This window comes from Chenopodium album, chromosome 20 (genome assembly GCF_948465745.1).
Source record: "Chenopodium album chromosome 20, dcCheAlbu1.1, whole genome shotgun sequence".
Taxonomy (NCBI): domain Eukaryota; kingdom Viridiplantae; phylum Streptophyta; class Magnoliopsida; order Caryophyllales; family Amaranthaceae; genus Chenopodium; species Chenopodium album.
Window position 1 is genome coordinate 12054326 of NC_137853.1, and position 23536 is coordinate 12077861.

Below are 23536 nucleotides of genomic sequence, written 5' to 3' on the forward strand. Positions count from 1 at the left end.
AAAGCAGGCTTAGCTACTGTTAGTGCTACAATTCTCGTCCAAGCCACAAAGCAAAGATTGCAATTCGTGAAAGGTGTGTTTTAGGAGACACAGAAAGAATAAGAGTGGCGTGTTTTGCAGTAATACGTTTGTAAGTATGTTGTTCCAAATAAGATAGTGGGGTTTTGGTTAAAGGGGATACAAAAAACACAATAAACATGTATTTGAACACTTGCATGCTTCCTACAGTACCAATTTGATGGCTAAATAAAATGCAAGTACGAGTAATTCTGAAGTTGACACCGAGCTAAGCTTGGTTTTGTGGGAAATATCCAAGTTTACACCTTCTAACTTCGAGGTTAGGGATTTAGTTCCCACTAGAGACATTTTGAGGGTAGGATCTTTTACCCTTTCCCCTCACTCTCAAAGATATTCTTAAACTGACAGTGGCGATTCTTTGTGTACCTCAAAGTGTAGCACCAAAAACTCTTCAAACTGAGTCCTAGGAGACAATTCCTCTTTAAGACGTTTCTCTTGTGTATCAGTGCATGTATGCCTATGCAATACTTTGAATGATAATATATTTAATTATGAATAAAGTATAAAAAAAAATATAACAATTGAATATTTATAAACTGTTTATTGGGATGATTCCAACAATTACCCACAAAACTATATACTACCTCCGTTACATATTATTTGCAACGATTTGACATAAAGTATAGAAGAAAAATGTCTAATCGTTGCAAATAATATGTGACGGAGATAGTATATTCTTATGTATAAATCACAAACATTAATCAAAGTGAACTAGATGAATAATGCAAAAGGTCAAAACGTTACATTGATTTCAACACGGAATGTATTATATAAAGATTTTTAATTCTTAAAATTACAATATAAGTTTCATATGACTAGCTACACCGTGTGACCGGGGGTACATGGTCTGAGGTTACTTAATCAGGGGTTATCAGGCAATGTTTTGTAGGGGTGTCTGTTCGGTTTTCGGTTTGGATTTAGTCCAAATCCGATCCAATCCGAAATATAATTCAGTTTTCAATTTTTAAATCCGATCCGATCCGAATTTCTCTCCCAATTCAATCCGAATTAAAATTCGATTATTCGGATCTGATTCGATATTCCGAATTATAATACATTATATTTTAGCGCCTAATACGATTATAAAAATAAAGGTTTAATATAAATACAAGTCTTCAAAATCATGATTAAAATAAATAGTACAACATCAATCATTATTTAATTAATACAAAGTCTCCCTAATTTATTTTATGTAGTACTCGTAGTAAGTATTTGAGCTAAACTTCAAAAAACAAAGAAATTCATATTTATACGAGCTTAATTCTACAATTTGATTTTCGGTTTGGATCGGATCCAATTAGGGTCAATCCGATCTAATCCGAAAATCCGAATTTTTAAAAAATCTCAATCCAATTCGATCCGATTTGAAGTTTAGATCCGATCCGAATTGATAATTCATCCGATTTAAAGTTCAGATCTGATCCGAGTTGATAATAGGTTTGGATTGGATTGTGTCTGGCCACTCAGAAAACACTGTATAAATATTTTTTAGGAAAATTTGTTAATTACTACCTCAAAAAGAGCGGCCTTGTCACTTACTACCCCTAAAAAAAAGTTTCTAATTACTACCCCAGATTCACCATAATTGCACCGATTACTACCCAAGTGTACTTTCCGGTGATTTAACTCACCTTATGATGTCATAACCCATGTTTAACCGCACATTAACCTAACTATAGTGAAATTAACCTAACCAACCCAAATTATAACCTTTTACCCCCTAATTGCCCCCTAATTAACCTTAATTAACACAAATTAATCAACACATTTACCCCAACAACTCAGCTGATATAAAATCAAATGAGAAAAGCCAAATGAACTTCTCAACGGCTCTTTCACCATTGTCAACCCAAATCCTCTCATCCTTTCCTCTGTAAATCACCAAATCGTTCATCCCCCCTGTTAAATCGCACACTTCAGCTTGCAAAAGGAACACTTTTGAAAAGGTAATTGATTTATTTCCTTCAATGTTGTGATAATTGAACAAATTTTTTAGGGTTTATCGTTAAATTTGGATTTTTTACATAATTGAACAATTGAGCAGAATTAAACCTTCAATAGCAATTGGTTTTGGCTGAAGATGAGTATGCAAATTGCTCGAGCAAGTACAAGGCTTTGTAGGTGCGGTTTACACACTTCATTGATGACCTCTTGGACAAAAGAGAATCCAGGAAGACGATTTGTTGCTTGCCCAGATCTTGATGCAGATTACTTTGTTAGTTAGGGCAAATATTATGAGCTTTCAATGGTTTAGATTCGCAAACGAACTGAAATTCTGGGTTTTACTGGGGTTTTGCTAAGGAAGAAGAAGAAGAGATTAGAAGGAGAAAGAGAGAATTAACCTTTTTTTAAAAATTTGGCAGTTAGGTGAGGTAATAAATGGGGGGTAATTAGTTGGGGGTAATTTTTTTAACATTTTGGGTTGGTTAGGTTAATTTCACTGTAATTAGGTTAATGTGTGGTTAAACATGGGTTATGACATCATACGGTGAGTTAAGTCACCGGAAAGTACACTTGGGTAGTAATCAGTGCAATTATGGTGAATCTGGGTAGTAATTAGAAACCTTTTTTTTGGGGAAGTAAGTGACAAGGCCGCTCTTTTTGAGGTTGAAATTAACAATTTTTTTTTATTTTTAATTCAGTAATTTCTTGGACGGAAAGAATACTCTGTATGGACCGTATCTCAATGAAATGACCATAACACCCTCGTGCACACACCGCCTCAAGCGAACTCACAGCATAAAAATGATAACAACGAAAGAATGGTTGAATCTGGGTTTAAGTGTTGTAGATTGTCCGCCAAGAAACAAAAACAGAACTCGCTACTGCAAAAATGGGTTGGGTCTGGAGAGACGACGATGACGAGCCTAATCACTCGAATTCCTTTGATATAGCAGAATTTCAAAACCCTAAACTTAACCCTAGCTCCGATTCAGGTGATCGTTGCTCGACTAGGAAAATTGTGCAATCCAAATGCAACACTGAGGAGGTTGAGCCTGGTAAATTCGTCAGAAAGTGCGAGAAAACCGAGCAAATTCTCAAGGATTGCGTCGGAAAGTCAGTTTCTCTTTCTCTCTCTTATTTGCTTATTGATGATCTTCCTCTAGTTTTTTCGTTTGCTTTGGATTGCTGAATTTCTCGCAATTTGATTTCGGTGGTTTTGTTGTTCTTTTTGTTGTTGTGATTGTATTGATATGACTATAATTTCTTGTTTTTTTGAATCTTTAGAATTGATTTGGTGAAAAATATTGCATTGCCGAAAATTTTACATTAAACAACTACTATATGCAATTGAAGAATATTGCTGATGTTAATGGCCCTGATTGGGAGAAAGCTGAAAGCTGATTGAGTTAGCTGATTTTGACTAGCTGATTTTATTAACTGACTTGACTAGCTTATTGTATTAACTAATTATATAAAAGTGTTTGGTAAATAGCTGATAGCTTAAAGGTGATTGAGTATGTGAAATGACCAATAAGCTAATTGTGAGGCAGGTAGTTTAGATAGGATTTTAAATTAAATGAGGTTATAAGTGTCATTTCACAATAATTAATGAATAAGCTAATTGAAAAAGCTCCTAAAATGAGCTTTTTCAAAAAGAGCTTATTTAGTGGAATAAGTTATTTCAATAAGCTTACTACCAAACACTTGTATTAGCTTGTTTGACTAGTCAATCAACCAAAGGTAGTCAAATAAGCTAATATACCCCAATAAGCTTACTACCAAACAGGGCCAATGGCTATTTTGTCGAAAAATAAGTTAATCTAGAAATATATTGTTCAAATCTAGAATAAATATCTAATAGGAAGGATCTAGATAAGCTAGATAAAAGCCTACTACCTAGAGTAAGTCGGTGTAAGTAACCGACATTACTCACTATAAATAGGGGCATATATACTTGCATGTATACTTAAGCCATACAATAAACACATTTCATCACCACCATTAACTCCATTTCCCATAATACTAGTTTACCAATTACCATTCCACTACAAACCCTCTACGTAGATACTCCTCTAAGTTCCTACATTTTGGTATCAAGAGCAAAGTTAATCCAAAGCCTCCATTTTTATCATCCATCTTCAAACCTCATTTTAACACCAACTCCACCTAAATACAAATGACCTTCCCTTCTCCAAACACAAACTCAAACACAAATAATTTTAATCCCCAAGTTAATTGGGTACCTACATTTAAGGGGGAGATATTTGATCAATGGAGTATGCAAATAAAATCAATCTTCATCACCCAAGATATTTGGGAAATTATCGAAGATGGCTATGAGAAACCCAAAGATGCCAATGAAAAGTTTTCTTGGGATGCCTCTAAAAGAGGCCAATATAAACAAAACATAAGAAGGGATCATTATGCCCTTTCTATAACTTATCGTGGGGTAGATGAAACTATACTACCTACGATCATGGCCTCTACAACGACGAAGGAGGCGTGGAGTATCCTGCCGACAAAATATAGAGGCTCGGAAAAGGTAATACACTTTAAGCTTTAATCTTTGTGGGGTCAATTTGATAGTCTAAAAATGACCGATAATGAATCAATTCAATCCTATGTTGATCGAGTCTCAAATATTGTTAATCAAATTCGATATAATGGAGACACAATTGAAGATTTTAAAATAATTCGGAAAATAAGAATGTGCAGATCTGATGAGTAGTTGGTAGAACAAGCCTTTCAGCTAAATTAAAATTTTTAAATGGAGAAAATAAAAATGGTCATGAAAATAATTATCAACCAAAAAAGAAAAATTTTAATAACTGTGGTTGGGGAAGAGGAAATTATAAAAATCAAGGGAGCCAAGATAATAATTCTTTTTGCATGTTATGCAAGAAAAATAGCCATTATATAAAAGATTGTCGGTACAAATGCAAAAGATGAACACAACACTCTCATTTTGAAAAAGATTGTTATTTCTGGCAAAAAGAAAAGGCCAACTTTACGGAAAATAATAACTTCAATGATCAACTATTTTATACTCCCTCCGTCCCACAATGTTCTTATTTGGAATCTTTGACTTTTTTAAGAAAGAGAGAATCTTCTAAATTCTCTTAATCTATAAGAATAAATATAGTCATGTGGGATCTAGTTTGATTCGTCTTGGTGAGTAGATTATTAATATCTAATTTTTATAATTTTTGCTAGTGTGAGATTAAAGATATTTTCGGTTAAAGTTGGGTAAAAATTTGCATCGATTAACGAAACAAGAAACTTGTTTAAATGCTCAAGAAGACCAAAATGACATATGGTATATAGATGGTGGTTGTTCCAACCACTTGACCGGCAATAAAAATTTATTTGTCACTCTTGATGAAAATATAAAATCACAAATAACTCTTGGTGATGGGAGTTATCAAGAAGTTTCCGGAAAGGAAACAATTGTTGTTAAAACAAAAAATGGCTCCTTTGAATTCATCCTCGATGTCTTTTATGTCCCTGACACAAAATTTACTAAGTGTGGGCTAACTAGTCCAAAAGGGCTATATGGTAAAATTTGATAATAATCAATGCCTTATATGACAAGAAAAAGAGACAATTAATCACTACCACTAAAATGGCTCCAAATAAAATATTTCCACTTAAAATGCAACTGGAGTCAAACATTGCCCTAGAGTGGATGAATCTACCTTGTGACATTTGAGATCGGAGCATTTAAATTTTGACAGTTTAAAACTGTTAAAAAATAGAGAAATGGTGATTGGGCTACCACCAATCACTAATGAAAAGAAAATTTGTGAGGGTTGTATCTATGGCAAAATGCATAAATCACCATTTCCAACCATGGAGGCCTATAACTCCATTAGAGCTTGTCCATGCTGATATATGGGGTCCTACCAAGAATTCGTCTCTTGGCGGAAAAAGATACTTCTGTTGATTGTTGATGATTTTTCACGCATGATGTGGGTATATTTCTTGGAGAAAAAGTCCGAAGCATTGTCCCAATTCATGCAATTTAAAGGCCTCAAAGAAAACAAAGTGGGCATTCAATAAAGGTTTTAAGAACCGATCTTGGGGGAGAATTCACAAACAAAGAATTCAACAAATTCTGTAAAGAACACGGCATCAAAAAGGAGCTTACAGAAGCACACTACAACAAAATGGTGTTGCAGAAAGGAGAAACAGCTGAAATGGCTTGGAGTATGATGCAAGGAACAAATCTGCCTAAACATTTTCGGGCAAAAGCTGTCCACACAGCTATTTGCATTCTTAACAGGTCTCCCACGAAAGCAATTAGAAGCATGACGCCATACGAAGCTTGGCACAAACGAAAGCCAAGAGTTGAGCACCTCAAAGTTTTCGAGTGCATTGTATATGCCCACATCCCGAAGGAGAATCAGGATAAGCTAGACGGAAAGGAGGAAAATGTATTTTCATTGGGATACAGTGAAGAGTCAAAAGGATATCGTCTCTATCCGCCCGAATCCAAGGAGTTGATCATCTCTAGAGATGTCATATTCAACGAAGGAGCATAATGGCAATGGAACGAGACCAAGAAATGTAGGAACTTGGAGGAGTAGCTACGTAGAGGGTTTGTAGTGGAATGGTAATTGGTGAACTAGTATTATGGGAAATGGAGTCAATGGTGATGATGAAATGTGTTTATTGCATGGCTTAAGTATACATGCAAGTATATATGCCCCTATTTATAGTGGGTAATGTCAGTTACTTCCACTGACTTACTCCTACAATTTGTTTCCACATATTTCTTCTTCTATCTAGATTATTCTAGGTAGTAGGCTTTTATCTAGTTTATCTAAATCCTTCCTGTTAAATATTTATTCTAGATTTGTACAAGATATTTCTAGATTAACGTATTTTTCAACACTCCTCCTTAATCAGAAAAATGTTGTCTTCGAAAATGGAGGAATTTATTTGTTGGTAGTGCCTTGGTGAATATATCTGCGAGCTGCTCTCCCATCTTGCAGAATTGTAGCTCGATCTCTTGTTTCTCGACCAGTTCTCGGATGAAGTGATGTCGTATCTCAATATGCTTCGTGCGACTATGGAAAACTGGATTCCTCGTGCATGGAATAGCAATATTGATGGCTATCTTATTCAAAATGGGTTTATAAAAAGCCCAAGTGAGCCATCACTCTACATCAAGGCCTAAGGGCCACATGATTTTCTAATCTTATGCCTTTATGTAGATGATCTTATCTACATGGGCACTATCTCAAAATGATCGAAGATTTCAAGAAAGCAATGATGTCTCTAGGAGAAAATTGATGCATCGCTCTATTGTAGCATGGTCGGATCTCTCATCTATCTCACAAGGCCCGACATAGTACATGCAGTTAGCATTGTCTCTAGGTTCATGAGTGAACCTAACAAGACACATCTTGCAGCAGTAAAAAGGTTCTGAGGTATATCAAAGGGACGAAGAGCCATGAAATAATGTATGAATTCGAGATCGACTACAAGCTCAGCGACTGGGTTGGGCATTGATGATCGAAGAAGTACGAGTGGATACGTGTTCTAGGATCGAAGTCCATCTCCTGGTCATTAAAGAAACAGGCATCGGTGGCATTATCATCATCTGAAGCACAATACATATTGCCTACAAGCGCAGCATGTGAAGCAGTCTGGCTAAGGAGAATTCTTCAAGATCTACGAAAAGACACGGAAGATCAAACAACCATCCATTGCGACAATATTTCAGCTATTGCCATGACAAGGAATCCAGTTTTCCATAGTCGCACGAAGCATATTGAGATACGACATCACTTCATCCGAGACTGGTCGAGAAACAGGAGATCGAGCTACAATTCTGCAAGACGGGAGAGGAGCTCGCAGATATATTCACCAAGGCACTACCAACAGATAAAATCCTCCATTTTCGAAGACAACTCGGTGTTCAAGATTTTTCTGATTAAGGGGAGTGTTGAAAAATAAGTTAATCTAGAAATATCTTGTACAAATCTAGAATAAATATCTAATAGGAAGGATCTAGATTCTCTAGATAAAAGCCTACTACCTAGAATAACCTAGATAGAAGAAGAAATATGTAGAAACAAATTGTAAGAGTAAGTCGGTGGAAGTAACCGACATTACCCACTATAAATAGGGGCATATATACTTGCATGTATACTTAAGCCGTGCAATAAACACATAGTTCAGCTCAGTTAGGCCCTTAGTTTAAAGGCTTTCTAGTCAAGCAAGCCGAGCCTGATTGATATTTTAGTTGGGAAGACCATTTTGTGCTGATATGTGATTAAGCTTGCTAGTCAAACCACTTTCAGAGAAGTAATAATCTGGGTCTGTACTGTGAGATATATTGATGGATTACATATATTTGATTACTTAGCAATAGATATTGAAATCTCATTATTAGACAAATTTCTATATGCAATCATAAGATTGAAGTTTTAGTTGGTAGTTCGGAATTTATAACCAAGTTATCAATCTATTACTTCATTTAAGCTAGGTTAACTGTTTTATTAAGGCTGTTTCCAAGAACAGTGAACTTGTTGGCTGCATTTGATAAAATTCACAGACTTCATTTTTCTTTCACAAAGAAAAGAAATGGAATTAAATCGCAAAATGACAACCTTCTGTATTATTTTTGGGCTGATGGGCTGGAAGTAAAATTAACTGTACTGGAATGTATTTTCTATTTTGTGGAAGTGTGGATGCTCAAAGAAAATATCTTGGGCATGCATGAATATGCAACCTTTGAGAGTGTTTTAATTCCAAAGAACTACTCAGTTTCATTTATATTTTGGAAATTTTTTACATTTGGGATCTTTCAGCTATAATTCAAGGCAGTTTCAATAGGATGTATACAGAACCTTTTCCATATTTGTGGTGGTGTTCAGAGGTCTTTTACTTTCTTCAAGAATTAGTTTATATTTATGAAAAATGAACTGCAACACTTGCTCAAAAAGCTGATCACCTTGAGCTATGCCTCGAGAGATAGTTGGGAGAAGATATTCTACTAGCCAAGGCTGGGAGCTTGTGGTGTTAATTAGGGAATTTTTATGTGTGTTAAAGATGATAGTTTAAAAGAGAAAAATGTTAACTTTGTCATATTGATTACATTTTACCTATATTTCCATGGCCCTCAACTCCTTTAGCCTTGTGTGCACATATGACTATGCCAAATTTCCAAGTGATTTATGTATTTCATAGCAACTTAATTGCATACATTTCCATGTGTTTTAGGTGCTGGCTTGCTGGGAAAGAACCCAATTTTCAACTGAATATTTTCGTTTGTTGCTAGCCAAAATTGAGCAATTTTTCCTTGCCTTTCCAACCATATGATTTCCATGCATGCTCCTTGTAAGGCATTAGTATGTGTAGCATGGAAATGTGAAACAGGTTTTCTTATGTGAAGGGAAGGGGTGTTTCAAATGGTCATGGTCTATGTTGATGATTTTTTAACGAGAATGCAGCAAGTATGTCAATGTGATTTCAATTATTGGTTTGTGACGAAACTCTCAATTATGGAGTACAGAGAATCAAAATTTCTACTTTTCCCTGTTTGTGCTCTGTAATCTGTATTATTTTGTGTCTGAGAGCTGTTAAAATATTTCTGGCTTAGGAGTGTTAACGAGCCAAGTTAAGACCGCTTTTAAGTAAGCTTGCCTCAGCTCGACTGTACTCCGAGTAAGGCTCTGCTTGAGCTCGAAGCTCACCAATCTTGATATGGTTAGCTTGGCTCAAGCTTGAGCAATCTATAAGTTCCGCCTGAGCTTATTGCCAGCTGGATCTGAAGCTCAAAGACCCAACCCAAGATAAAGATGCCAAAGCCCAGATTCACTTTGAACATTGACACTACAGTTAATTTTTTCTGTTAAATGTAAGGATTCCATCATTTGATTCTCTACTGATGTGAGACAACCTCTTTTCTTTTTATAATCTGAGTAAAATCTTGCTATTGCAATTCAAGCCAGTGCTTTATCAAGTGCCAAATTAGAGTTTCCTTGGCTTGGAAATTGGAAGCCGTGGCACAAAATTATCCTCATCAACTAGTTTTAAAACAATATTCCACTAGAACTTGTCCAATTAGGCCCTGCTACACTTGCATTTACACTTGGTAGTTTTGAATTGAATTAAAGCTAAAGCTAAGGGGTTTCCTTGGTGATGAATTCTATTATTGTATCAGGACTCTTAATGAGCATGAATATTGCCCATAGATTTGACCAGCATTTTAAAGCTCCAAGAGTTGTTTAACAGATTTGCCCAATTTAGTCTCTTAGAGTGCTTGCTTGTACATTTTTCTTGGTTGCATGACATGCTTGCATTAGTAGCCTATTCAGGCTAATGAACCAACGAAACTAAACACCATAATTAACCCCTTGTTTTTATCTTATTTAAGATGATTTTATTTTAAATTTTTACCACATTATATATCTTTCTTGATAAACATGATACCTATATTTTTGTCCTTTAAGCAGTCAAGCCCCAAATATGAAGACTCATTAGTATTTTTATTAATCATATATGAATTTTTTTTATCATTACTAAAACTCCTGTTCACAAACTTTCGAGCTGAGCCAAGCTTGGTTTGGGCTTAGCTCCTTAAGATCTCAAGCTGAACCCAAGCTCAAGTGGAGAGCTTTGATCAACTCGAGCTTGGTAGTTTATGACTCATTATTCCCCCTAGTCTTGCTTGTGTGCACTGTCATCCAGCATCATCTTTATTAAGTGTTTGGCCTAAGCCAAAAATATGTTGACCTATTAAGTCCTGCTGTTGCTACTGATGCATCAATGAGTAGTTACACTTATGAATCCTATCCGTTTGACTTAGAGGTTGGAATTCATATAATAATTTAATAATGGTATGCAGATTTGATATTTATGCCACAGGATAAACCATCACTTATTTTTTGTGCTGGTATCTAAAACTTTTTGATGCGTCTGAGTGATCAGTTTTCAGCTTTTGATATGTAATTGACTGAGTGAAGTGTTTCTTTGTTATGTCCAATAATTTGGTATATCTGGAGTAGCCTGAAGATACCTATCCAAAATCTAATGGGAGCTGCCTCTATGTTACTGTGTGAATACTAGGACAAGGTTGTGTATATCTTGCTTCAATACTCTGCCATAATCGGGGGCTTTCTAGTTTTTATATTACCTTGCTGTGGTTTTTTTTTTTTTTTTTTTTTTTTTTTTTTTTTTTTTTTTTTTTTTTTGTGGCTTTCTAGAGATTCCCAGAAAATCTGTCATTTTTTATGATTGACAATGACCTTTTTAATTTACTCCAACAAGGCTGAAGTTGGCCATTTTTTAATTTACTCTAATGGGGTAGTTGGTTTTAAACTTGAGCAACCATTTTATTTAAATTGCCTGAATTTTCAGCTTTTCGATTTCTTATGCACCACTCTTATAATTTTATCAAGAACCACATATTTGACTTTTTATAGACTAGTGGATGATAATTTAAGACCCTTAGGCCTAGGGTCAATGCTGTATTTGTGTATCTGTCACTTGTATTGTATTTGTAGCTGATATTTTTCCTATTTTACTTGAAACTGTAACATAACAGGCCTACTGAGATTGTGGAATCAAACAAAGAATACACAGAAGAAGATGTGACCGATGAGATGAAGAAAGAGTCATTTTTCCCATCCAATGATATGATGCGACCCTTTGAATTTCCTGGAATCCGCAGTGATATTGAGGCTATGGAACGCAGCGTCTTTGGGGGTATCAGCCGTTTCTTTGAAGCTGCTGAGGAGATGAGAAATGAGTTCTCCCGCTTAATGGATGATCCATCTATATTTGGGGGGTCTTCATCATCACCAAGAAGGCAGGAAATACCTATTGATGGCCATATTCTGAAGGAACAAAAGACAATTCCAAACAACTCAGACTCTGGGCATGTTGATCTTTCTGGATTGGCTAGGGATGTCTGATTCTATTGAGTTTTTTTTTTTTTTTTTTCCACACCTTATATTCTGACATTAGTAACAAAAGGACATGTATGCTATACTTTGTAGCAAAACAATAAATATCGTGAACGCATGAATATCAGCTGGGTTATTGTACAGTTTATGCATTGCTAGGCCTTTTGTTTTCAGTTTGCGAGAACGATTATTGTTGACCATGAATTGAAAATTTTATATTGTTTAACTTGACCTAAAGATTGTGCCAGAGATGTGGAGGGCTGGTCATTAGCAAGCATGTCCCTCGTTTGGTAGCCAAAGCCAGTGATCTCTTCCTCATTGATTTTTAAAGATCTGAAGTTAAGTTTGTAGACATGGACATGGACAACTTATTTTCTATACTTGGAATCATTCTAAGTGCATTTGTTTTTTTTTTTTAAAAAAAAGTTAATTTTATTTTTGCAAGGCTCAACGACGTGAGGCCATGTTTCCTGACTTCTTCATGCAGTAAATTTGCAAAATTCTTCTGGATAGGTACATACTTGCTATAACTATAACAAATTAAATTGACAAAAACAAACCAGTAAAGCTGAGCAATCGTGCATTCGTGCTAATCTAATATTTGTTATACAAGTAAAGTACTTGTATAGTTGTATTAGATAAAGGGTATACTAGTACGGAGTACATATTATGGAAAATTTATCATTTCTACAATATATACGACTGTTTAACTTTGTTGATTATATATTTAGATACTGGTACGTACCTTAGTTTCATAAATCAAGTGTCATTTTAAGTTACATAAATATAAATTAAAAATTAAATATTGCATGCTTGTATTAAAATCGACTTTGAAGTTATAAATACAGGTACTCGTATATGAATTCCCTAGAAGATCTTATCTTCAGCTGGCGTTTAGGCCGGCAACATGGCTGTATATTGGGTCAAAAATGAACCCAATATATAAATTTTACTATACAGCACCAAATTTCACCGTTGATCTCTCAAACCCACATTTCCTGGCCGTTAGATTATCCAGAATGTTAACTGAAGCCACGTCGTTGGAATTTGAAAGTTTTCTAACAGAAAAACCTGTAATATTACCTTTTCTTTTTCTTTCTCCAATTTTCTCTCTTTTCCCCAAAAAGCTGGAAATTACATCAAATTTTCAAAACCCTTTTTCACATTTGCCCCAAAACGATTAAATTCTTGTTCAATTTCGTTTTTTCCATTACACATTGATTTTACCTTGCACCCATTTCATTTCCCTCCAAAATATATTACCCCTTGACAATCACATTAGATAATCTTGGTTCACGTAGTCGACCCTATTATTTTGGGAGATCCAGGCTTTGAATTGTTGTTTTGTATAAAAATTTGATCATTTTCTTAATGTGGGTTGTTAAGAATTTGTCTTAATTTTTCAAATTTTATCATCCACCCTGATTTGCTTCCAAAATTGTGCTTTGCATTTTGGCTTGATTTTTTTCTGCAACGTTGTCAAATTTGGATTGTTTTTATAGTTTGGATCATTGATAATTTTTAGGGTAATGCAATGTCATTATTGTTAATTTGTTTATATTAATGTTCATGGTTGAATAGTAGATAAGGTGTTTGTGTTGTGGCGCGAATGAGTTTGGTTCTTGATATCATCTGTTATGAAAAACCCTGAACCCATTTGGGTGATCATAAGACAAACAGATATTGGTTATTGAGCGGCGAGGTGGGAGAAGGGGTTGTGTTTAGTATGAGATGGGGAACAACTGCATTTCAAAGCTTATTCAGGTTGGGTTTTGGTGCAAGCCACCAAATCAGACAATTGGAGATGGTGCAAATGGCGATGTTAAAGGAAAAGATAGGTCATTAGATGTGCAATTCAAGCCACCTGAGGTAGTGAAGATTGACAGTAAATTAGGCAGACAAGAGAGCCGGTTAAATAGGCAAGAGAGTCGAGTAGGGAGGCAGGAGAGTCGAGTAAATAAGCAAGAGAGCCATGTAGGGAGGCAAGAAAGCCGGTTAGGAAGGCAGGAGAGCAGCAGGTTGGGGAGGCAAGAGAGCAGGATGGGAAGACAAGAGAGTAAAATAGTAAGGCAAGAGAGTCGAAAGAGAAATGTGAATGGAGGAGATCAGGAAAAGACCAAGAAACGGCCTGTAAATGTGAAAAGGGTGGCTAGTGCAGGGCTGCAAGTGCACTCGGTTCTAAGAAGAAAGACTGGAAATCTGAAGGAATTTTACTCTTTAGGGAAAAAACTTGGACATGGCCAGTTTGGAACTACCTTCCTTTGTGTGGAGAAAGCCACTGGGAAAGAATATGCTTGCAAATCAATCGCGAAAAGGAAGCTGATTAACAAGGAAGACGTGGATGATGTGAGAAGGGAAATCCAGATTATGCATCACTTGAAGGGGCATCCTAATGTGATCACCATTAATGATGCCTATGAGGATGGTGTGGCTATTCATGTTGTCATGGAACTTTGTTCTGGAGGTGAACTTTTCGATAGAATTGTCAAGAGGGGGCATTACACTGAGAGGAAGGCAGCTAATCTTGCTAGGATTATAGTTAGTGTTGTTGAAGCCTGCCACTCGTTAGGAGTCATGCATCGTGATCTTAAGCCTGAGAATTTTCTTTTCGTGGATGAGAAGGAGGAATCGCCTCTCAAAACTATAGACTTCGGATTGTCAATATTTTTCAAGCCAGGTATATATACTTCTCAAAGCTCTCAAGCAAATAATGTTTGGTATTTTCATTCTGTCAAACATGATTGTGAGTCTTGAACATGGTATAGTCTTAATTTCTGTTTGTCAAAGGTCAACTCTTGTGGAAAGATAAAAATCTTGACAATGGCATGAAAGTAATAAATTGTATATATAGCAGCATCAAATGTCTGGACATGCTTCACAAGAAAGAACAGCAGAAAGATGGAACAGTTTTAATTATGTCTTGAACTGCTGCACCCCAACTCTCTAGAAGCTTAATAATAACCATCTGCAGGAAACAACTTGTGAATTCATTGGAAGAAAAAGTAATGCATTGTAAATATTACGTTCATGTTTATTTTCCACAAGAGAATTATACTTCACACAGCAAATGGTGTGGCCTTTGTTTCTTTCGAATCCATTCCATACAAATGCTGTTAGTTTTCTCTGCTTGATTATGTGGCCGTAAGAAGTTCTTTTAAAGTTGAAACGTCCCCCTTTTCTGAAATTTATGTTCCTGTTTTTTAAAAACAATCCAGTTTATTCAGTTTTTCAGACAATTATCTATATAGGTTTAAGTGTATAACTGTATCTGTTGTTGTTCGATATGGAACAGCCTCTCATAACTTTTTAAAGTATAGGCAAGATTACCTGGGACCGATAATAGAAACTAGAGCTAGTTATATCCTCAATTCCCATTGCATTGTTGGTACCTTTTGTTACCATATATCTTGACAATCCACCTTGATAAATTTCAACTAATAACGTAGAGGACCATAACTTAAAAAATTTACAATTATCCCATAAGTTTACGAAGTAGCTATTTTAACAAGTTTGATATGTCATCAGTTTTTGTATATATGTTGAATTGCCCCTTTGTGTTCCTATGCTGATTTTTTTTTATTGTTATTATTATTATAGGAGATATCTTCAATGATGTGGTAGGGAGTCCATATTATGTAGCACCTGAGGTATTACGCAAACGTTATGGTCCTGAGGCTGATGTTTGGAGTGCTGGAGTGATCCTTTACATTCTCCTAAGTGGAGTGCCTCCATTTTGGGCAGGTAAGAAATCATAAGCTTTAAATCAATCAACATATTCTTTTTTTTTTTCCTACCTTGATTAATTGGTATCATGGTATGTTACCTTAGTTTTCCTACCAGAAGCAATTTATATCACCTAATCTTTTGTTGATGTAGAAACTGAGGAGGAGATATTTGAAGAAGTCCTGCATGGTGACCTTGACTTTGTTTCTGATCCATGGCCTAATATCTCGGATGGTGCAAAAGACTTGGTTCGCAGAATGCTCGTAAGAGACCCTAAGAAAAGATTAACTGCACATGAAGTTTTATGTAAGTGTTACACAGGAAATTAGATTTTCTAGTTCTTATATACTCTTCTTTGGAAGATACATGGCTATATATTCAAATGCTGAATGCACCAGTACACCCTCAATGACATTTGTGCTAACATTAGATCATAAATATCTAACTAGGACAGTTTTAATATACAGAAGCAACTGCCATTGTTCATGTAACATCATGGTGTCCCCTAGAGAAATCTCTTTTCTTCAATATTGCTTATGTTTTTATCGTTGCTAATCTTGTACCATCGCTTGTCTTCAGATCATGTGCAATTTTATTATGGTTATTTTTTATACTCATGCCAGCAATGGTAACTATTATTAGTACATATAGCTCTACATTAGTGATTTTACATGAAAGTAATACACGAACTGCGTGAAACATTTGGTGTCCGTACTGTGCTATATACTTTGTTCTTGATGTGAAATGAATGTGTTTAGTTAATGAAGGGTGTGCAGGACTTGGTAACTTGTTATTTCTATCTGAGCTGTTATTTCTTTGACCATTACCTAGTAATTATTTTTCCATGTTTTGGAGGGCTGATCCAACTTTCATAATCGTGTTGTTCTTCCTTGAAAGCTGTATGAGGTATCAGTAATTCCTGCATCTTGTTTGATTAGATAGGTAATTTAGATAGCTGATATCCAATTTGACAATCATGAAATAAAAGCTTTGCCAAGCTTATGCTTGATAAAAATTAGGAAAATTTGTCTAGGACAACCTTTTAAAAGACAGTTTTTGTCTAGGACAACCTTTTAGATTTTTTTTGGCAAAGGCAGACCCTATTATAATTTTTTTTTGTTAACAACAACCAACCCCCACTTTCAGGCGTTGACCCACCGAAATCCGGCGTTGACCCTCACATGACTTGCACGTGACCCTTGTTTCTCCTAATTGCACCCCACCATCGTACCACCATCATCATTAGCCACCACCATCATCACCGACCACCATAAAAACCACCGCACCAGACCACCAACACCATGAACACCTTCAACACCAGACCACCAACACCAAGGCCACCATAAACACCTTCGCATCGCACCATTACAACCACCAATCTTCTTCATCTTCTTTACCACCACCACCACCAGCCGCATTATTCTTAGTCTCAATTAAGGATCTCCGATTGACACGAAAGAGAGAGAATTGGGTGTGCAATCTTAGAAAAACAACGGAAATCGATCAGATCTAAAGCTAGGGTTGGTATTTTTGTGGTGGATTTCGATTTGATGCGGTCTACGGGGGAGGGTGAGTGAGGCTGGTGGGTTGAATTCCTGCCATGGGGTGGCTTTTATTTGCTGCGAGGATCGGAGGGTGATTGTAGGGTGGGGTTTTGGTGCTTGGTGGTGGGGTTTTGGATTTAGATTTCGCTGGTGGTGTGGTTTCGGTGGTGGTGGGGTTGCGGATTTCGCTGATGGTGGGTTCAAGGTGGTGGTGGGGTTTCTAGTTGTGGTGGTGGTGGTGGCCTGGTGGGGGTGGTGGTTTGAGTGGAGTAAAAACAGTGGTGAAGGGGTGTTAACGCCGGATTTCGGTGGGTCAACGCCTAAAAGTGGAGGTTGGTCGTCGTTAACAAAAAAAAAAATTATAATAGGGTCTGCCTTTGCCAAAAAAAATTTAAAAGTTTGTCCTAGACAAAAACTGTCTTTTAAAAGGTTGTCCTAGACAAATTTTCCTAAAAATTAATTAGCATATTTTGATGCATCTTTATGAAGTTTATTTTAAAATTCTGGACTCCTGAATCATATATAAGTTTAATTTTTTCAGCTGTAATACTTAAACCTCCTGATGATTGCTAACTATTGTGATGCTTACTTTTGATCCTGAATTTTTTTTTTTTCAGGCCACCCCTGGATTATGGCTGATGGATTGGCTCCTGACAAACCTCTTGATCACTCAGTCATTTCGCGACTGACACAGTTCTGTGCCATGAATAAACTTAAGAAAATGGCCCTTAGAGTATGTATCTCGGCACCTTTAATAGGTTGTATGACATATAGTGTGAAATTTTAACATTCCATTTATCAAAAGTGTTATATTCTCATATACAGGTTATAGCTGAGAGGCTTTCAGAAGAAGAAATAGCAGGGCTCAAGGAGATGTTTAAGATGATAGACACTGATAACAGTGGGCAGATTACTTTTGAAGAGCTTAAGAATGGGCTGAAAAGATTTGGCGCTAACCTAGAAGAGTCTGAGATTCATTATCTAATGCAATCTGTAAGTGTTTGGTGGCTAAATTGCAGTTTAATTAATTCTGTCTTCTGCTTTTTTTTTAAAAAATGATTCCTTTAAAATTACATTGATAAAAAGCCATAAGACTACAAAGGATTAAAGATGAAAACATAATTCTAGTTATATAGTGAACAAATGTGTGGATGATTAAACATTGACCAACCTAAGACGATTCATTAGCTTGCTTTTTTCCCTCTTTGCTGTATTATTTTTTGCTTTTAAATATCTTGGTCTGAATTATGAATTGACAGCAATATTGATTTGATGACCTTTAGTAATAATATCAAAGTATGTGTATCAAGTTTATAAATTTCATTCACGATGAGCACATCAAATAGCTTCCTTCAAAGTATACATGGTTTTAGCCTATTAGGTCAATAAATACATGTATCTGTTACCTCCTTACCTCAAACGAAGCAATGAACCAGGGTAAAAGGCATCTAGTTTTTATTTTAGACTCCATTGGTACAATGGATTAGAATCAACCATTCTGATACATTGAACTAATTATGCTGATTAATGCATTCCTTAGAGTATACTTATTGCTAAAAACTGCAGTTATTGCTCTTTCATCACTACTTTTCAGAATTATGACGACTTTGTGATTACATTTTGAAATTGGATATACCTTAAGATGGTTAATCATATGTATCTTGAAACTGCAGGCAGATGTTGATAACAGTGGGACTATTGACTATGGAGAATTTATCGCGGCTATGTTGCATCTCCACAGAGTTGACAAGGAAGACCATCTGTGTGCAGCATTTGCCTACTTTGACAAAGATGGAAGTGGATACATTACAAAAGATGAATTACAACAAGCATGTCAAGATTTTGGCATGGACGTTGTTCATGTTGAAGAAATTATCAATGAAGCGGACCAAGATAAAGTATGTTCTACTATTCTTCTCTAATGAATTGAAGGGCCACTTTCAAGTTAATTCATTGGCCAAGTAGAACAAATTATATTGTTTCTTTAAATTTCTTGTTTCATCTGTGTATCTTGGTAGTCTTACTGGATGTTATTATTGTTAAAATTTGCAGGATGGTCGTATAGATTATAACGAGTTTGTTGCGATGATGCAAAGAGGAAATGTTGATCTTGGTAGAAGACACAAACATTCAAGTTCTACAATACAGGTTTGTTTTTTTATCTTGTTAGCACTTCATGGCAGTTACTTCTTGCATTCAACTCATATGACTGTAACAGGTATGCTGTTAGATGACCACTCATTTACCTAATGCTTGCATATCTTTTTGTATAGAGTCCTTGCGATGCAAGTGCAGCTTGTTATCGTTCCTAGAAGGTGTACGTGGTGGATATCCTGATGCTGGTAACATGATTATGTTCTTGTGCTCATGTGTCTAACATGATTTTGAGTAGTTTTAGTCCGATATGTAAATACTGGAACTGATTGCTGCCAGTATCTGGGCTGATTTATATGAATCTAATTATTCTTACTCTGCTGCTATTTCTGCCCATCACAGCAAAAGGACTGTCTCATTTGTGGTTTTTAAGTATTATAAGAAAAGTCTTTTTTCCAATGAAGTATAGTTATAGAAGGTTTAACTGTTCAAGTAACGCCTCTTAAATGTAAAGGAGGTACAGAGAAGTAATCTATTCCTTATGTCTGTTACTGATGTTAGTGATTATTTGATTTTTGAATGAAGACGTCATTGTAATGAAGACAGCTGCATAGTCTTCCTCTATGTTGTATCTTTTAGAGTATGCGTTTATGTCTATATTGGCTTACCTAGTAAATATTTATTTCTTTTATGATATTATCACGCCCATGTTGATTTTGTTGTGTATAACTTGTGAGTGGAAATGAAAGCAAGATTATGGTTGAGCATAGTCGTTGATCCCCCTGTTTCCTTTTATTTTGATTATCTACAAATAATAACTTAACTAATTGTAGCCACTTTCTCTTCACAGTGAGATATAGATGGGCTGGATATAATGGGGGCACGCCACAAAAGCTTAAGGAAGCGATTCAAGAGGGAGTGCGTGTGAGCCTTGGTTTATTTTTCTCCTTTTTAGTATCATGGTCCTCATTCTTATTGCAAGAATTAGAGCAGTTTGATTGTAGGTGAGATTATAGCCAAGAGATTTTTTATTGATGGGCTGAAAGGTAAAGCCAAAGGTTGGTCTCCAATGCTTCAAAAAGAAAATGCATAAGCCAAAATCTTTCAGATGATAAGACTGGACTTCGGTATCTTCAAACACAAGATCTATGTTACAGAGAATGCAGTCAGTCAAATCATATGTTACAGTGATTGCAGTTGGTCAGTTGCTAGTGCGTCATTTACTGGTGTGAAGTGTTGTTAATACGTGATAGAGCAGCAGCAGGTAAACTAAACTTGTGATAGTGTGATACTAACAGCCCCTCGGATTAATTTTCTGATGTTTCAGAGCCATAGGACTAAACATGGTAGAAGTTCTTTGTAATCAGAAATTCCCTTCAATCATGTCTGCTGCTGGATTTGTGTAAAAATATAGATTTTAAATGTAGCTTGATAAATGATAAATTAAGAAGTATGAAGGACAGATCATTTTTAAGCTTTTGTGGCAAGTTCTTATCGTGATGAAATATAATACTTATCATAGAGTTTAAGCATGTACATAAGGAGCAAGTCCTTTCAGGTGCAACAACATGCTCTGAAATTTATACAGTTTTTTCTATAAATTTTGCACTGATTATATCGTTGGTAGGTTCTTCTGTGTTGCACTGTATTTATTGTGCACACTCGTTATATTGTTACAAAACTCCGATAGAACATCCAAAGGCAACCTTGTGCTTAGTTCAGATTTCAGAAAGGCTCCCTGAAATCTACTGCTACTTGATTCTGTAACACACCACTGATCCAAATATTGGCCTGGGGTGATAGTACAAAACTACTAGTAGTACGTCTTGCTTAGGGTAGGAAAAGTAATTTAAATGATGAGAATTGTATAGCCTATGTCGCATCTAGATATAGAAAAAGGCAATCTGTCGCAGTTCATCGTGTTTGTTAAGCTAAGGAGGCGCTTTTGTATATAAAGGTCTAAATATTCCAGTTTCACATCTGGTATTGCACACGCTGGTTGTGTGTATATATCATATGCCCCTATAAGGCTAGAACTACTCACTTGGCAGCAATTCAGCATACATATACATGATAAATGTTCGTATTATGTCAACAACCACTGGCTGTGCTGCTTTTCATTCCTCAAATATGTTTTCTCGACCTTTCAAGAAGCAAGCATTATTTCCGTCTGATTAGATTACTACTAGAAACATATCAGATCAAATCAAATTACTCATACAGTCATACTATTAAGTTTCTCATGGTAATACTGTCGTAATAGTTTTTCCTACCAGTTACGAGCTGAAACAGAAGGTTAATCAACTCTGCATCATTGTACTCTTATGATCAATCTACAAATTGTTATGCTTCAGATGAACCAGTATTCTGAATTAATTTTACACTAAGTTCTTGCTGCTGATTGTAAGGTTCAAAACCGTATTGTTAAGAGGCTGATATAGAGAACATCTACTGACAGTAACGCCTCTCCTGCTCTCCACAAACAGTCTCGTCGTTTGCATGATATTGTTAGGCAATCATTATTATCATTATACGATTTAATTTGACACGGGTTAACAATTAGAAATAAGGAAACTTGAGGTATAACATAGTTGAATTAAAAATTGGGTAATGATTAATAATGTACATTCTCATAATAAATAATGAATGGTAAGACAGTGTCCTAGGAGGGGTATCTAGTCTTAATGAGGTTGATCTAATGCAATCTTTTGATGATTTGATACCCATGTATGTCTCAATTAGTTTGTGGGTATAACGACTGTTCTGTAATATTAAGGCATCTTTCTTCTGTCTTTTTATGCTGGATCAGCTGAATTTCAGCTCTTTGCAGTCCCACTAATTTTACTCGTATCCTTAAACAGTCAAACTAAATTGAGTGAACCCTATGTCTGTGGCATTTGGGTGAATGAAAATGACTACGGGGAAAACTGGAATTTTCCTGCTCATATCGGATATGAGAAATTCTTACCCTCATATTTTAATTCCCGAACATACCCTCTAATCCTTAAATTCTTATTTCCGCATTCTAAAAAACCCCCTATGAGCGAGAGTGTTGTGAGATCTATCCGTTTATATGTTAAGTTTGTCATATTAACTAAAATGGAGGGAGTAATACCAACAGTGCACGTTTGCTAAATGCAACCATAACTTCCTCAACGGTAGAGCTAAGCACCAACTAATAAATAGATAAATTTACTAAAAACCAAAAACAATGAGGTGCATACAACATTACAACGTGGGATATGATTGAGCAAGAAATAAACGGCAGAGATTGTATAAGAGATGAAAGAAGAGCCGTTGATTAAGATGACCTGGATTATGACTGGCATTATCGTCCTCACGTTGTGACAGCTAATATCAATTATGAAACTTAATTTATAAATTTAATAATTCTTGAAAAAACGAAATAATACTAGTAGTTCATGTTGAGATTTTGAGTTATCGAGAGATGGATGGGTTGGTAGGCCGTCGACCGTCAACATGATTGGCGGGACGTGAAACCTATCACGTTTCTAGTTTTCACCACCATGCTCACCCCACTATTTGTCATGGGACCTATTTTTTTAAACAATTACTGAGTTTTGTTAATTTTATTTTCACTTACATTAAAAAAAAATTAAAAAAAAAATAAGTAGTACTACATATTATCGTAAAATTAGCTTGTCATGTCACTTAGTTTTGCAAAGCTATTTTCCAATCTAGCTAATTTGTAGCACAATGATGGTTAAGCTAATTGTCATTTAGTTTTTTCAATTATATTTTTTAAATAATTAATACAACTTGCTAAAATAAAACAAATTAGAATAAATAAAATAAAAAATTTTAAAAGTAAATTAAGGAGGTGTGGTTCATTTAAACAGTAAGCTAATAGCTAGCCATTGAAGCTCAAATGATAATTAGCTTAAAAGCTTATGTGGCATGCCAAGCTAATTGTTAAATTAGCTTGCCATTGGAGTTGCTCTAACTACTAGCTTAAAATTAGAGCTAAAAAATACAACTAGTTTTTGCCAAGCAAAGCTAATTTGCTTGAGATAACAGTTTCCAAAATTTTTGGAAAGAGCAACTCCAATGGCAAGCTAATTGTCAAATTAGCTTGCCATTGCCACCTAAGATTGTAAAGCTATTATTCCTTCTAGCTAATTTATACCACAATGGTTAGGCTAATTAACATTTAGATTTTTCAGCTTTATTTTTTAAATAATTAATATTTTATTATAAACAATTAATTTCTAAGCT

General features: G+C 35.5%; 2 protein-coding genes across 2 annotated transcripts; both read left to right on the top strand.

Annotated features, from left to right (window-relative positions):
* Positions 1 to 2872: 2872 nt before the first annotated feature.
* LOC145599313 (fra a 1-associated protein-like) lies at positions 2873 to 12170 on the top strand. The gene is made up of 2 exons (XM_081655712.1): positions 2873 to 3135; positions 11579 to 12170. Exons 1-2 carry the CDS (start codon positions 2912 to 2914, stop codon positions 11946 to 11948), a joined length of 594 nt encoding a protein of 197 aa, XP_081511838.1. The 5' UTR covers positions 2873 to 2911; the 3' UTR covers positions 11949 to 12170.
* A 1500-nt stretch (positions 12171 to 13670) lies between these two features.
* On the top strand, positions 13671 to 20794 carry LOC145599312 (calcium-dependent protein kinase 26-like). The gene is made up of 8 exons (XM_081655711.1): positions 13671 to 14616; positions 15537 to 15680; positions 15816 to 15968; positions 17824 to 17939; positions 18032 to 18199; positions 18880 to 19104; positions 19259 to 19354; positions 20151 to 20794. The coding sequence occupies exons 1-8, from the start codon at positions 13671 to 13673 to the stop codon at positions 20151 to 20153; spliced, it is 1851 nt and encodes a 616-aa protein (XP_081511837.1). The 3' UTR covers positions 20154 to 20794.
* Positions 20795 to 23536: the final 2742 nt, after the last annotated feature.